General features: G+C 37.8%; 3 protein-coding genes and 1 pseudogene across 3 annotated transcripts; 1 reads left to right on the top strand and 3 right to left on the bottom strand.

The window, feature by feature from the left end:
* The first annotated feature begins 1,690 nt into the window (after nucleotides 1-1,690).
* On the top strand, nucleotides 1,691-3,664 carry LOC101301149 (4-coumarate--CoA ligase-like 5-like). The gene is made up of 4 exons (XM_004308483.1): nucleotides 1,691-3,076; nucleotides 3,165-3,232; nucleotides 3,345-3,450; nucleotides 3,536-3,664. Exons 1-4 carry the CDS (start codon nucleotides 1,691-1,693, stop codon nucleotides 3,662-3,664), a joined length of 1,689 nt encoding a protein of 562 aa, XP_004308531.1.
* Nucleotides 3,665-4,703: 1,039 nt separating this feature from the next.
* Nucleotides 4,704-5,690, bottom strand: LOC101300863. Its single transcript, XM_004308482.1, has one exon. The coding sequence runs from the start codon at nucleotides 5,688-5,690 to the stop codon at nucleotides 4,704-4,706; it is 987 nt and encodes a 328-aa protein (XP_004308530.1).
* A 496-nt stretch (nucleotides 5,691-6,186) lies between these two features.
* LOC101299521 lies at nucleotides 6,187-6,742 on the bottom strand (annotated as a pseudogene).
* Nucleotides 6,743-7,805: 1,063 nt separating this feature from the next.
* Nucleotides 7,806-15,606, bottom strand: LOC101299230 (acyl-CoA-binding domain-containing protein 4-like). Its single transcript, XM_004306967.1, has 14 exons — nucleotides 15,433-15,606; nucleotides 12,941-13,066; nucleotides 12,600-12,677; nucleotides 12,411-12,524; nucleotides 12,218-12,284; nucleotides 11,972-12,033; nucleotides 11,511-11,650; nucleotides 11,299-11,425; nucleotides 10,578-10,692; nucleotides 10,372-10,460; nucleotides 9,712-9,795; nucleotides 8,338-8,655; nucleotides 8,199-8,258; nucleotides 7,806-8,095 (listed from the first exon to the last, which is right to left on the bottom strand). Exons 2-14 carry the CDS (start codon nucleotides 13,055-13,057, stop codon nucleotides 7,916-7,918), a joined length of 1,551 nt encoding a protein of 516 aa, XP_004307015.1. The 5' UTR covers nucleotides 13,058-13,066; nucleotides 15,433-15,606; the 3' UTR covers nucleotides 7,806-7,915.
* Nucleotides 15,607-16,031: the final 425 nt, after the last annotated feature.

Below are 16,031 nucleotides of genomic sequence, written 5' to 3'. Positions count from 1 at the left end.
CTAACAACAGTGCAGATTTATTTGTTCGAAAACGTACTACTAAAAGTTTAAAACAGTGAAGCTCATGAGTCATGATTCTCTTATTTTTTTTTTTTGTTCCCATGTTTTAACTCTGAACTACTGCCTAATTCAGTTTATAATAAATCTTTGTTAATTCTATCTTCATTCATTGATGTATATCATGCTTCTGCCTTATTTCTTTATTGAACTTCAATCACCATATCTTTATGTTTGTATTCAGGAACAAGATGTCACAGTTTTACAAGACTTGTGAAAGAATACGTACTCTGATAGCTTAAGAATGCTCACTGACTTGGTACAAGTTGTCTCGATCAGCTTTACAATACTTGTTAAAGAATATTCTGATTGCTCAAGTTAACTAGCATTTTGACGCATCAAGAGAATTCATTAAAAGTTTTTATCTTTCCATTATGAAAACTACATGCTCTAAGAACTGGAAGGGCAATTGTTCCCGTTTACCACTCTAGGGAGGGTAATTATTGTGTTCAAACATATACCCAAAAGAGCTATTAGAGATTATCTCATACATAGGAGTATAATACAATTGTCTAACACACACACGTCACATGCATACAAAATGTATCTGCTCACAGATGTGTGTGCTTGTCTGCATTTTTTTATACTGTGGCATTTAAATGAGAATTAAGGTGAGAATAGAACTTGGATTAGATTTTGATTACCCAGGTGCGCACATAGATGAGAGTAAATAAGATTGCATCGATAGACCTTACGATGTATACTGAAGTTGGGTTTAGGTCATATTCTTTTCATCATCTCAACTCTCAAGGCTGTTATGTAGGCAAGATTTTTATACTAGTGTTATTGTGTATGCTTTTGCAGAATTGCAGTTGCCTCATCTGCATAATATTTTTGTTTATTATGTGATGCTTATCTATCAGCATTCTGAATGAATGGAATCATGGTCACTGACTCTTGCATCCTCAATAGTCATGGTTGGTTATCCAGTATTATTTGAATTTTTATTGCTGATGCTGAAGGGTTACAATTGATGACTGTTTTTTTTCGCCCATTATATAATTTTTTGGTATGCAGGATAGAATGGAGCAACGTAGGCAAGAGCTGTGAGGTTGGCCTTTGTTGATCTTTACAAGAAAGGTATGTTTGATCTTTACATCAGTTTAATACCTGATGAGTTAGGCCAGCGTGTATACTTTTTCAACAGAAAGTGAAAATGCGATCTAAACTTCTTGGATTCCACCGAGTTTGTTTTCGGATGAAGAATGTAATTTGATCTTCTGTGTGACTTCTGCCATGAGTACAAAACTGTAATGATATAATCGACTTGATGCGTTTCTCGTTCTATATGCCTGTCAGCAAGGTGAACTCTGTGTCAGAATCTTCCTTTTTTTTTTTCTTTTTCTTTTTTCTACAAACTGTCACACAAGAATTGAAGAATACACGAGACAAGAATTTATGTCTGTCTTGTTATCAAGCATGTATATGTATCCCAAATCACACAGGAATATTCATCGAATTGGTTTGCCGGCCACCAATTTAAGTACATTAATAAATTTTGATTGTAACTTCCAAGGGCGTCTCTAACAAGGCTACAACACTCGAACTTTACATACTCAGCCAAAAAATTGGCCTATTTATTATCATATCTTGCTCTAAACTTGTATGTACCCGATTTGCAACCATTTCAACAATGTCCATGGAAGAATTATCCGGCGAGCACACCGGTGGTTTTGATCCCCAAACCGGAGTATACCATTCCATTTTTAACCTTGGTGACCGTCACAAAATCCCAACAACGCCTAACCTTGACACCGCCACATTTGTGTTGTCACAGTTCCCACACCCTCACCTGGCCGAGTCACGAGTTGCCCTCATTGACTCGGCCACAAACCAACGAGTCACTTATGCACAACTTCATCGATCGATTCAGTCTCTAGCTTCAGGCTTGCACCAAGCACTTGGAGTTCAGAAAGGTGATGTGGTGTTTGTGTTGTCACCAAACTCACTCTTATACCCAACAATATGTTTGGCAGTTTTTTCAGTTGGTGCAATACTAACTACTGCCAACCCCCTCAACACCGAGTCAGAAATCGGCAAACAAGTCCGTGACTCGGGTGCCAAACTCGCTATTGCATCACCTGAGGAGGTTCACAAGTTGGTCCCAACTGGTGTGCCTACAATTGTAACATCAAGGCCATCAAATGGTACTGATAACTCACTCTCCATTGAAGAGTTGATTGAATCCTGTGATCCTATTCCAACCGAGTTGGCACTAGCACGTCCAACTCAGTCGGACACTGCAGCCATATTGTACTCTTCAGGTACAACTGGGACGAGCAAAGGCGTAGTTTTAACACATGCAAACTTCATAGCCATTATGACACTGCTCAAATGGTCTGTGGATGAAACATCAGCTCAAGATGATGTGTTCTTATGCTTCATTCCTATGTTCCACATCTACGGACTCGCTTTCTTTGCTCTTGGAATGTTTTGCTCAGGATCCACCACTGTCCTGATGCAAAGGTTTGAGTTCAAGGCCATGTTGGATGCTATACAAACTCATAAAGTGAGTAACATACCTGCTGTGCCCCCTGTTATTCTTGCACTAGTGAAGTATGCAAAACAAGCCAGGTGTGACTTGTCATCATTGAGGAGGATTAGTTCAGGAGCTGCACCATTGAGCAAAGAAGTGGTTGATGAGTTCAGACAGAAGTTTCCTTGGGTTGAGCTGAGGCCAGGTTATGGCCTAACTGAAAGTTGCGGTGCAACGACTTTCTTTATTTCAGATGAACAAGCTAAGAAACACACCGGCTCATGTGGGCATCTGGTTCCAAAATTTGCAGCTAAGGTTGTGGATATTGAAACTGGACAAGCTTTGGGACCTTATAAGGAAGGAGAGCTATGGCTGAAAAGTCCAACTATCATGAAAGAGTATTTGGGGAATGTGGAAGCAACAATTGCTACTATTGATGAAGAAGGGTGGTTGAAAACTGGTGATCTTTGTTATTTTGATGAGGATGGACTGCTTTACATTGTTGATCGTATCAAGGAGCTTATCAAGCATAATGGTTATCAGGTACAAAACTCATCTGATAGCACCAATGAAATGTTTTCCAAATCACACCTTTACTTTTAACTCTTTCGAACCCCTATTCCCCTTACAGGTTGCTCCTGCTGAATTGGAAGCAATACTCTTGAGTCATCCTCAAATTCTTGATGCCGCTGTCATACCGTGAGTTGCCTTGGAATCTCCAATTTTTGTTCTTGTTGCTTGTTATTATTTTCATTTTTTGGGATTGTTGATCTTTCTCATTGAATTTAACTAATAAAAAAAATATATGCAGGGTTGAAGATGAAGAAGCAGGACAAATACCGATGGCATATGTGGTGAGGGCAACTAGTACTGAACTGATCACTGAAGACCAAGTCATTCAATTTGTTGCCGGCCAGGTATGTCTTCCACTTATTGCTTCTGTTTGGAAACAACACTAACCTATGACAGAACCCTTTTAACTTATCTCTTTGGAAATTTCAGGTAGCTCCTTACAAAAAAGTCAGAAAAGTTGGGTTTATATCTGCCATTCCAAGATCAGCTGCAAGCAAAATTTTGAGGAAGGAACTTGTTAGCTTACAAAACAAACAACAAATCGTCTCCAGACTGTAATGCATTTTCCTGCAGGCCAACTTCTTTCATAGAAGATAGAGAGCTAGAGGCTGTATGATTTTAGAAAGAGAAATGGCTGATGGATCGTCTAATATTCCATTTATCGGAGAGTGAAGAGACTTAGTACCATGTATACATATATAAAGTCAAAAAGAGAAGCTTAAAGATTTTAAAGTGGAAAGAAAGAATACTGTGTCATTGTCGTTTGAATCTGACTATTGATCGAGTTTCTCCATTCTAAGCACGAACTCATATAGATTTTGAAGTACAGTGAGCAAACACATTGCACACTAACAAAGTATCGGTCAAACCATTCTCTAGTGATTTCAATGCTGATTTTAGAATTATTTACTCGAAAAACAAATATCAGCCAAAACTCAGAAGGGAGGAAATAAACATCAAGAGACGTCGAATGGCTTGATACAATTTGATTCTCATTCCTAAAACCTTTTAATCCACACATGCATAACAAATATCTGAATTAGTATGTTTTACTGAACAAAGGGCAAACCACACATGATCAATCAATTAGTAAAAAGAAGAAAGACGAAATTTCATTTTCCTGATGCAGCAAGTCTAAAAGTAGAGTAAACTGACATGAAAGAAAGTTGGCATAGTGAAAATTATGGTCAGCAAGATGAACAGTTTGTGACTGACGATATGCTCCCAACAGATTGGCTAGTTTTGTCATTCATTGAGAGCAGCATGGAGATCCATCTAATCTACTAGATTTCTTTTTCTTTCTTTTTTTTTTTTTGTTGTTTTTTTTTTTTTTTTGTTGAGAATTATCTAATCTACTAGATTGATTGAAACCTTCTAATAGTCTAAAATTATGTTTTTTCTTCTTTTCTTTTGTGAAAAGTTGTTTTTCTTTTTGTTTTTTTATATGCTCATAATTTGGATGAATCTCCAGTTCTCATTGTGTCCATATTGGCATATTCAAGTTTCTTCTTACTTTGTCCTTCTTTTTTGGTGCTAACTTTGTTAAATTGTTTCCAGATTTTAAGAGCCATTCCCTTGAAGGCTATTCATTCTTCATTCAGTCCAAACAACTTAAATCAGAACTTGAGAACTGAGAAATACCATCCTCATTATTATTATTATTATAATCATCAGCAGTCAAGCCAAGGAATTCATCAACTTCAGCATCAAAATGCTCAAATGAAATTGGACTATCCATTAGAGAATTAATAGTAGCAGCACATATTGATTGACCAACTGAGGCCATGACCTGAACAGCCTCAAGGCTTTCATCATCACTAATTAATGAAGGCATGATGAGATCATCATTGCTCTTTTCAACTTGAACAAAAGGTTGAGCAACAGAAACCATGTGGTCTGGAGTCTTGGGTTGATGATCAAAATCAAAGAGCTTATCAACATCAAAGTGTTGCTCATACAAGTAAGAGGGTTTAGGAGGTTCCAACTTTTTTCTTTTGCAAGAGTCCTCCTCCTCCTCCTCCTCACAGAAATTCATCTTCCTTTTCATTTTGTTGCCAAAATTCTCATCAACACTCTGATTCAGAGGAGGAGCAGCAGTAGATGAAGAAGCTGTTTCTGCTGGGGGTCTGGAGCTTTTCCTGAGGGTGCAGAGCACCATATCATTGAGGGATGTGAGCTCGTACTCCTGCATCAACCAAACCCCATTTTGAAGTGGATCAGATCCCTTCTCATATCGAAATTCTCTTTTAGTACCAATAACATGATGATCAGCAGAAACAACATCATCTTTAGACTGCGCACTCCAAGTTCCGGAACCCACTTTCCTATGAAACCTTTTGGCTTTGGGATTCAACTTCTTGCGCTGAGTGAAGAAATACAGAGCTTCTCCCTCTTCTATCAAGTTTCCACCGAACAAGTCCCAAATGATCCAGGGCTCAGTTTGCCCGTAGATATCTGGACAATTGAAGACGAAACTGGACTGAAATTGATCACCCATAACAGCCCGGTTGTGGAGATAGTAAGCCACCAATTCCCGGTCAGTTGGGCGAAATCGGAAACCCACACCCAGAGGAGGGTAAGCCATCTTCCACAATCAATCAAAGACAGAGAGAAACTTTGGAGACAGAGAATTGTGACTTGTGAGTGAAATTGTGATGGGTTTATAAAAGAGAGAAGAGGAAATGTTACCGTTGGAACTTCTTGGGGATCAAGAAACTATTAGCGTAAATCCCACGCTTTCTGACCGTTTTCAGATTATTACCGTTGGGGCTACCAATTAAATGCCACAGCAGGTTGGCATTTATCCTATAATAACATAAATAATGGATATTCTATACTTTAAATTTTTTATTTAATTTATTTCGTCTTCATGGTCTCTCTGGTTTGGGTGGTGAAACAAGAATGATTCAAGTCTGGGCAGAGATGATGATGAAGGATTGAAGGTAATCACAAGACATATCATAAATTCCCCACACACATAGATATGTATACAACAGAAAAAAGTTACATATACAACAACGATAAGCAACATCAAACCCCACAAAAGAAGCAACAATCTAGACAGACCAACTGAGATGTAACTAAGCGTCGGACCATGTAATATCCAAGCCACCCCAGTTGTCCTCGGATACTCCTAAGGCTTTCCAGACAGCCTTGGAGGCATCGACAATGTTGTTTGGACAAGGAGGCTGATAATCATGGTCCGCATCACATCCCTCAGTAGAGTCACACTCATCCACCACCATGGCCACCACGCTGCGCCCATTACCATTTATCCTGATGTTGTTAAGGCACCTTGATCCACCATTGTACCATCCGGTGGATAATGCAACAACCGGAGTGTTGTCATTGTGATACTTGCCGTCACATTCGGATGGGCCTCCTCCGTCACCACCTGCCTCGAAGCTGTTGAGAGTGAGGTATGCCTGGGTGTTACCGGACATTGGTGGTGAGCAAGTGTATGTTGGGTACATTTTTCCAGCTTTACAGCAGTCAGAGTCATCCTCCTGGTTACATTGTCCAGGAGGGGGCTTCCTTCCTCTAATTCTTCCACTTGGACGACATTGTTGAGCTAACCAAGCAAATTGCTAAAAGAAGAATGACTAGAGTAGACCCTTTTGAAAAGAAGGAAGTCATTTTCTCTCTGTTTGCTTTTCCTCTATATCTCTTTGCATGTAAGTGCAGATTGATGCATGAAAGCAGTTGAGGATAGGTTTTTATAGATATCAGAATCCCAGAAGATACCAATCAAAAGTTAAATACATATCTTTCGCTATCCAGTTGGTATGGCACTCCATCAGTGTAACTAAGACCCCAATTGCAAATATGCTGTGACTACTTAAGACTACTATATTGTAACCCCTTTGAATATTGTTATGGAAGCTATTGTATTTTCAAAGAATTGCTCTTGTTTTGTCTTCATCTAAATTTGACGTCTGCTTTCTTTTCTTTCTTGTGAAAAAATGTCGTTTAATTGCAGTTTCTTTTATCTAATGACAGTTGAAACAAATGTCTTGTTATGGTCTTTGGTATACAAAATACTAGCAGAAGTTAATTGGTATACTAGTACATATGTGGTCTACCACTATTATGTCGGTGGATTAATGTACCGAAAGGAATTGAGCTCACCGTTTAGCATGTTGAACTCTCATGAGTTTTATCAGTTCAAAACTGCCTCGTTGATAACTTGATATCAGTGGCACCTCACAATCCTCAAACTATTCCAACTCCTCAAGGCAGTGAACCACAGGCTCCCTCGTCTTTTCACCGGCCAGTGGGATCTGGCCCGAGGAATTCTAACCTTAAATTCTAGGCAGCAGTCACAAAACAAATAGTTAAACTTTCCACTACTTCCGTTTTTTACTTCTTTTTGGGATAGTGATAACTCGTGTATTGCTACATAACAGAATATAACATGCTAACCACGAGAGGCAGCAGCCTTGGGCGTCAAGGTTAAGGTAGCAACGAAGGCAGAGCGACGGTGGAAATGTTGGTTGTGAAGGTTATGGAAAAATAGGAATATATGAGGAAAAAAATTTGAGGCTTTTAGTTTTCGTGGCTCAAAAGTATGTGAATTCTAATTGAACAATATTGGTGGAATCCACTGTAGTTCTCATCACTATGACCCTGGAGTGTCTATCTTAATGTAAAATGCCCTGTAGTCAATGTCACCAAAAACTTCAACATTTGTATACTTCCAACATGCTAACTTCTGCGCTTCGGCTCACCCTCTTGGGAGCCTGCGTCACAGTCGATTCCTGTTTCAATATTTGGGTTATCACTTCCAGCTTGGCTCTTTTTGAGCAAGATTTATGCGTTGCCATCACTACCCGCAATCCATCGCCAAACACCACCAGAACCCTGTCTCTGAACAGATGAAGCAAGCTCCATGTCCCGTTCCATTGCAGATTTTTGTCCACGAAGTGCCTGTACCTCATCCTCAATTGACTGCACTGATTCTAGTATCTTCTGTAGTTCACTGATTTGAGCCTAGAAATACAATACAGGACAAGAAATTAGCCACTGTATAAAATTAATTGTTGTTGAAGGACTTCATCTTCCAAACCAACTAATGTATATAAAAGATAATGACCTCCAATTTAAAACATCTTGATCTCTCAGCTACAAGTTGCCCTTGGACGGACTGCAGTTCCTGTATGAGAATATTAATCGTATGAAAATACGGATTTTAACACAGGAAACTTCTCAATAAATGTATACAAAAAGCATACCTTGGACAACTCACTGTGAGTATTGTTGACTTCATCTATCTCCTGGGTGACCCTAGCATTTTCTTTCCTGACTTCGGAAAGAGACAATTCCAGCACACCTTTCTCTTCTCTCAGGGCTTCTATGTCAATTGTGAAATCTTGTTCATAGCGATGATTTTCAGCTCCATGGGAGTTTGACTGTACTGTTGTGAAATTCAACTTTTCTGATTTAGTCAAGGCATAGGCAGCAGTAACAGAAGCTGCTGCTGCAGCAGCTGCTGGTGACTGGAATATCTTCCGTTGTGAAGAGTCATTTGGTTTAGGTCTCATAACAAAAACCTTCAAAAAGAAGGCAGCATATAAGCCATAATAGAGAACTCAGATAACCCCACATTCAGAATACTTAGTGTTGCAAAACATCACATATGATCCGTGAGACAAGCAAATTACAAGCAACAACAATGATAAACATCAGCATTTGGAACTATTAACCGAGAGTTTCAGAACATGAACTTGTCCAGTATAGAGAACAAATAAAACAAAATGCTTATAATCCATGTTCCATTTCATTACCAAGACGCCAGAAAAATACTTTAGTTTCCATTCTTCAATTACAAATGCCTACAGTTCAAAGAGACCTAATAGAATAGAAGAAAAACTTTTAATGGAAAAACTACCCTTTAGAACTACAGATGCTACTTGCATGCACTTCAAGATAGCTTCTCCTTCTATTCTTTTGCCTGTTGGTGCTAAACACACAATAGGCCCGCAAACAGGGGAGATTCCATTCACCCAGTACCCTTTTGGAGAAAGGTATATGCCCTTGAAACTAAGAACATATATTCGGTTTGGCAGTGATAATCATTTTTCACATCCCTATCATCCCTAATAGGGAATCTCTATTACAACCCTCAGAAAATGTAAAAGCAAAAGATGAGTTTTAGAAAACCTAATATCTTTCGGTTTGTCTGACCTAATGTTTACTTATATGCCCATACTATTCTGTAGTGACTTAAAAAAAGGCGGTAAGCAATGTTTTGATAGCACAGACAAACCATAGCATGGTAAGCAATGTTTTGTTAGTAAAGTTCCACCAACAAATGCAAATAAAGAAATTGTCAAGCAAATTATACATTGCAAGGGTGTTGCAAAAGTACTAGACTATTCAAAAGGTTTATCATATCTTAAAGGTAGATCCTGATCACTATGGCCGACATACAGATCCACATTACATCTATCCTAACTTCAAATATCAGTGAGTGGAAGTTAATGGATACACCAGCATTACCACTGCACTTTCCCCTTTCCAACACAAATATAAGGCAACTCGGATTGAGTCCATGCAGATATTCAAGTAACGAAATAAGAAAATGCTTCTTCTATCAGATAACATACCTCATTGCTATAGTTCCCATTATAGCCACCAAAGGCAACCAAATGCTTCTTTCCATCAAGATTCACAGAACAGACAGTTAGACCCTGTTCCCAAATGATATTTATTAATTGAGATACAAAACATCATAGTAAAATTTTAAGTAAACAAGTTGACGGCTTGAATCGATCACAAATCTTCATTTACAACTCACATTGATAGTAAACCTTTTATGCAACAAATTGGGACACAAAGTATAATAGATTACTGTACACTTGACAGTATCATATCACTTGCTTAAGTTCATACATACATACATCTATACATACAAAGAATATGTGGGATTTACTGCAATTATCAATTGAACAGGGAGAAAGAAAGATGAATGACTTTCATCCTAAATATATCTTCTTTATGTGCACATGAAATAACAAAACCTAAATTGAAGAACAGAATAACCCTTGTTTAACTAACTTTTAGTCATCACAATTATCACACCAAGTTTTAAGCAGTGATTAGTTTTTTTTTTTTTTTTGTGTATTTTTCTTCACAAAATGCCATCTCTGAATAAAGGAACAAAAAATGAATTATCAATGTTTAATTTTTGAAAGATACAAATTTACTATAACTCTCACTAATAAGGAACAAGATGAAGAAATTGTAGATATGAACAAAGTAGAGACCTCACTAGCAAGTGGATCCCTTTGCTTTACAGTTGTTGACACTGACCACACTAGCTTAGACATATTTAAGGCCAGTGTTTCTGGGCAACCTGTAAAAAATACAGTCTGCACTATAAAAGCTAGCAAAGCGGGTTTACTAATGATACAATAAAAGTTACAGGACTATATAGAAGAACACAAAGGAGTTTTCATTATATAAAACATACCATTTTTGTTATCTCCACCGCCAACTATATACCAGTTTTCTCCAATAGTTATACCCGCATGACCTGCCCTAGGAGCTACAAGATCACCCTGAACTTGTGGCTGGGACCACTCCATCTGTGACAAAATGCAGATCATGGGAAGGATTCAAGAAAATAAAAAATATACTCCAATTAATTGGTAAACTTGTGCAGCTTCAAGCTCATTGGAAAATGCATTAGCTTCAAATAAGAGAATATCTGCTAGGGTACTTTAACGTAATATTATGTCATGCCATCATGGTGTCAAGGAAAGGCTTCCAAAAACATGCTCCAAGCACTATCAAAGATGAGTGCCTAGTGGCCAAGATGTGTGGCATATGGAAGAATAAATACTGACTTATTTCCATAACATAATTGTTTAATAGCTAATCTCCTGATCTCAAGCGAGTATTTAGCTCACTCATTTGAGGCCTGACAATAGCGAATTAAGAGCTCCTATAACCAACCTACAGGAACAATTGCGACTTTTTAAACATTTAATGTATAATAATTGGCACAAGTTACCTAGAGTTAAAATAATTGCCATAAGTTGCACACACACAGAAACATACTTATAACCCAGAAATTTGCTTGTAAAAATGACATACAAAAACAAATTATATACATGTCATTATGTGTTTACAATTTGAGACGTATACAGTTTGTAGTCGAAAATTTTTGATGTGATCAATGAAGCACTTACAGCTTGTAAGTCCAGAACATGAAGATCACTGAAGAAACTAGAATGTGAACAACCACCAAAAATTAAAAGGTAACGTTCTGCATGTACTGCTGCTGTGTGATCATATCTTGGAGCTGGAGGGGTCTGCCTATCATGATTCAATAAAAAAAAAAATTAATGAGAACTCAAGCACGATACAGAACTTTGTTGACCTAATGCATATAGATACTTACGATGTGTCCATCACATCCCAAGTCATAGTCTCTAAATCAAGAACATTGACATCATTCAACAATTTTCTGCTCCTGTCTTCTCCACCGAACATTATCAATCTAGAGCCAACCAGTGTAGTTGACTGCCCCGCACGAGCTGCCTGGGATATAAATCACTAAGATGTTTCACTTATCACATAACAGGGGATCAATAATAAAAAAAGTTAGAGAACATTGAGACGTCATCTTATGGTCCATTGTCACTTTGCATGATGTGATTTCTTAAACTCGCTTTGCCATCGCAAATCAATGACGTAACATTAGTAGTTAAATGAAGAAAACTTTGTGAATTGCACTAGCCACTGGTAAATTTGCAAAGAATAACCAAGCCAAAACAAAATCAAAAACAATAAAAGTACAAATTACAATGAAATAGATAATATCACTGAGCAGTTGGAAAAAGAAGGATTCACCAAGCATACCGGAACTTTTCCTGAAGTCTCCATGACGCCAGAGAGGTGTGTTTCCAAATCGATGAACCACACTATTATTTCAGTAACATCACATTAGGTTTTAAACATGTCAAATGGATCAATCAAGGTTTGCATTATTCATGAACTAACAAAATTGTGTTGAAGTTATAAACATATACTTTATCAGAGGCTCAACGGCTAGAAAGATCTTTTACATTATACATGAACTAACAAGATGTCTGTGAAGTGACAAACCTATTATTTTATCAGACAATTTCTTCGAATTCCCACCAATGACAAGGAGTTTGTTTCCCCACTTCACCTGTTAGGAATAATTAAAGACTAGGTAGTGAAAACCAAATTTAATTATGAGAGACAAGGATAAGCCAAATAAATCAAAATATAGACAAACACGTACGAAGAATAGACCATGCACAGGAAATCTTACCAGATTGTGAGAAGAGGTGGGTGGAACAACTTCTTGTACACCACTATCTTCAAAATTATTGGAACTTGCATTCAGTTTTATAGTTGACCATAACAAATTTCTAAAGTCGAAGACCTGCAAGAAGAGTTTAATATTACATGACTCGTAAAGTGGCACCTCAATCAAATAGCAGATGAGCCTGTACGTTACCTGAACATCGGATAGATGCCTTCCATTACGACTCCCGCCAACAATATACAAGTTCTCATGAACTACTACAGCAGCATGCTATGTGAAAATAAAATTATCATTGGTAAGTAGGCAAGTAATTTCTCCTTTTTTATGTCAGAAATGTTGCAGATAAGTATCATCATTTTTTTGTTGAATAGATTGCTGAAAAATATCATAAGTACCTTTAAAAAAAATAGTTTTGACTGTGCACTTGCAAACAAATAAAAAAGATGCTCCTAACTTTGAATCAAAGTAGAGAAAAAGGTGCTAAACATAACATGTCCTGTTCTTTCTAGATTTTATTAAAAAATTATGTCTACCTTGTAGCGAGCTGGTGGTCGTGAACCAGATACAGGAAGTGCTACCCACTGATCATATGCCAAATGAGATTGCCAATTGCTGGCATCCACAATTTTCTTTATCTCTTCTGTTCCCATACCAGCAGTCTGCTGATAGACAATTGCTTTAGATTTCTTATAGTAGAATCAATTAAACAGTAACAAGACTAACTACCTTTCCTCTTCTTCTTTTTCAAAACAAATCAAGAGAATGATACATTGAAAGTGGACAAGATGTCCAAAAAAGAGATGAGCACCAGAAAATTCATTAAATTACAACAGCAGCAGCTAGGATCACACAAACACTATAAAATGTGACCTACTGCAGCCTTATAATCTGGCATAACAAAAGAAGCTGTAGTCTTTTAACGCCACCGGAACAGAAGCAAGAAAGTAAACCACAATCCTACTCTCCCAAAGTTCCTCCACTGCTGCACCTATGTAGCGTTCAAAACTTCTTCTATGCTTTTCCATCCAGAGCACCCAAATTAAGGGCCAACATATAACAATCCCTTTTGTCATTATTTCCCTTGCAGGTTTTGACCAAAGAACAAAACAAAAAACCACAATTCCCTTGCACATGATACAATAGTGAGGAGAAAAGCAAAAGTAAGTGTTCACCCTAACTAGGTAAGTAATTTTGGTTCTGAATTATCTCAATCAGAAAGTTGTGAGAGGGCTAGCAAGGAAAGAACCAGAAGCTTTCATTACATCTCGTCTAAGCCATTCTCAAATCACCAAACTAATTCTTTATAACATGCTGACTTTGCTACTTCACCTGCCTCCTCATCAATTAAACTTCTTTTAGGACACCAGCAACTGTGCTGCCAAGCACAATTTGTTGCCGCTATCTGTATTATTCCTAGAAAAATTTGGGTTTAGTTATTTTCAGCCCTGAAACCAAACCTAAAGCTATTCTAGAACAAATTTTGCATTGGCCAAGTTCTGTTCATCATCCTTTGCAAAGAAGATGGTAGCATCTCTAAATGCTAGCTCTACCAATCTTCCCTTGAATTTTCCCCATACCTTCACTCTGTCTGTCTCTTCTGATTCCAACTCCTAAATGATAGCCTTCGCCTCCTCCTTCTCCCTTCTAACATCACCAAATGTTTCCCTTCCCCCAATACTAATTTCATTTTCTTTCAAGCTCCTTGAATTTCTCATAAATTTGAAGCCCTCCCAGCCCTGGAAATTTGTTTCGCCCCACAATTTCTCATTGTTTCCTCGAATAGAAGGGTGTCCAAAGCCACATTTCATATCTAGATGGTCTAGGATTACCGTTACTCATATCCATAAAACATGGAGATCATGTGATAAGAATATCCAGGGAAAACTAACTTGCATTTGATAAATCATCCTCCCCGTAAGTAGGAAAAAAAAAAAAAAAAAACAATCTAAGCTACACAGAACTACCATGTCCCCTTTCAATGGACCATGTAAAAGCGTTGAGAAGTGATGGATTTGTCTCCGATGAAATCATTGAATTCCTTCATGCTTTCAGTGAATCTCGCCTCTTGATTTTTTAAAATCAAATTGCATTACATGAATTCTCAACCAATGCACCATCTGGAACCACACAAAAACAGATACATCAATTCTTCCAAGAAAGATGTTCTTTCTCACTCCATGTAAGACAATTCTGAAAACCACCAGTCATTACCGTTCAGACCTTTGCAATTCATACATACTGAAAATCACCCCCACCACTGAATCCGGCACTTATCGCATCCGGTGTTCCGAATTCTTACCAGTCCTTTCGCTCTCCCAATCTAGACTTGAAGCCCAATAATGGTATCATGCATCCCATGTACTATATCCCTAACTATCCTTGTTTCAAATTCAACCTTCTTCACTTCCTCCAATATTACTATATCAGCTGCACTATTCCAAATCAATGATCTCTTTCTTTTACTAGGCAGCCCTCTTACATTTCACCTCATAATTCTCATCATATCAGTACTAAAACAACTCGACACGAAACAACTTACATCATCCTTTTACCAATCCAAACAAACACTTTCCTATCCTAAGAACAAAGAAAAACTGTGATACCACCTTATCCAAACTTACAGCTTACAGAGAGATAATCGCTAGCATTGGACATAGGAAGACAATATCAAGTTATCAACATTTATCTTGTTTGCAAAAATGCATAGAAAACAAGTGGAAAAGTTATGCATATTGCAACATGCTTATTCACTGCTCACTAGAACAATTGCACAGACACACGAGTAGATTAGTTATACATCAAGGTCTATAGTTTCACATTGTCCTCTCCGAATCTAATTCTACAGTTGTCTAAAATTTAATTCAAATTGTGGTAATGATTATAATGAACGATCCAATTCAGTAAGGACTGACGCAGGAAATGAAAACTAAAAGCAAAACAAGAATATCTGAATTGCGAGGAATTGAACAAAAGTGTCGGTGTTTATTGAATTAGAAGAAGAGGAAGAGAAGAGAGGTGAATGTACCTTTGAATTGGATTGAGAGTGAAACAGAGAGGAGGAGATCGGAGAGTGATGATTCGAAGACCCAACAACAACAAGTGGAGAGATCTCGGCTTTTGCTGTGCTCTGCTCTAGTCTCGTGTGTGATTAAACAACACAACGGCAACAAAAAGTCATCGTTTTGGACTTAAATTGCAGATTTCCTTTCTTTCTCCCTTTTGTTTTTGTTGCAAATCGCCAAATTCCATTATTTTACTGTCGAGGGTGAAAAGTAATTAAGTTCATAATTTACACCCGCCTAATTACATTTTTTTTTGTTTTTTTCAGAAAAATGGGGAGGTAGTAACAATAAATAACAATACCTGACTCTTTGAGTCTGGTAATTAAAATGAGTATGGTCTAAAATCTAAACCGCTTAATGAGGATCCATTGGAAGTCAAGTCTAGTGCAAGCAGCTCGTAGTTGGACCTTGGGTTGGGTCGACCGATCCGTCATCAGGTGTGCATCGGTCGGCTCGTCCCTTCTACCGACGATACGCTCTTGACCTTAATTGGTCGAGTCATACCTCTTATGCTATTACTTTGAAGAAATTAGAGTGTTTAAAGCAAGCTTACCCTCTGGAT

Source organism: Fragaria vesca, linkage group LG7, assembly GCF_000184155.1.
Source record: "Fragaria vesca subsp. vesca linkage group LG7, FraVesHawaii_1.0, whole genome shotgun sequence".
In the NCBI taxonomy this organism is placed as follows: Eukaryota; Viridiplantae; Streptophyta; class Magnoliopsida; order Rosales; family Rosaceae; genus Fragaria; species Fragaria vesca.
This window is presented reverse-complemented; position numbering and strand designations above follow the sequence as displayed.

Excerpts from the sequence above, each read along its gene's own strand:
- LOC101301149 (XM_004308483.1), top strand. The coding sequence starts at position 1,691 with ATGTCCATGGAAGAATTATCCGGCGAGCACACCGGTGGTTTTGATCCC. Across the intron at positions 3,233-3,344 it reads CTTGATGCCGCTGTCATACC|GGTTGAAGATGAAGAAGCAG; the intron begins GTGAGTTGCCTT and ends AAATATATGCAG. Across the intron at positions 3,451-3,535 it reads TTCAATTTGTTGCCGGCCAG|GTAGCTCCTTACAAAAAAGT; the intron begins GTATGTCTTCCA and ends TGGAAATTTCAG.
- LOC101300863 (XM_004308482.1), bottom strand. The coding sequence starts at position 5,690 with ATGGCTTACCCTCCTCTGGGTGTGGGTTTCCGATTTCGCCCAACTGAC.
- LOC101299230 (XM_004306967.1), bottom strand. The coding sequence starts at position 13,057 with ATGGGAACAGAAGAGATAAAGAAAATTGTGGATGCCAGCAATTGGCAA. Across the intron at positions 11,651-11,971 it reads AGACTTCAGGAAAAGTTCCG|GCAGCTCGTGCGGGGCAGTC; the intron begins GTATGCTTGGTG and ends TTTATATCCCAG. Across the intron at positions 10,461-10,577 it reads CGGTGGAGATAACAAAAATG|GTTGCCCAGAAACACTGGCC; the intron begins GTATGTTTTATA and ends TATTTTTTACAG.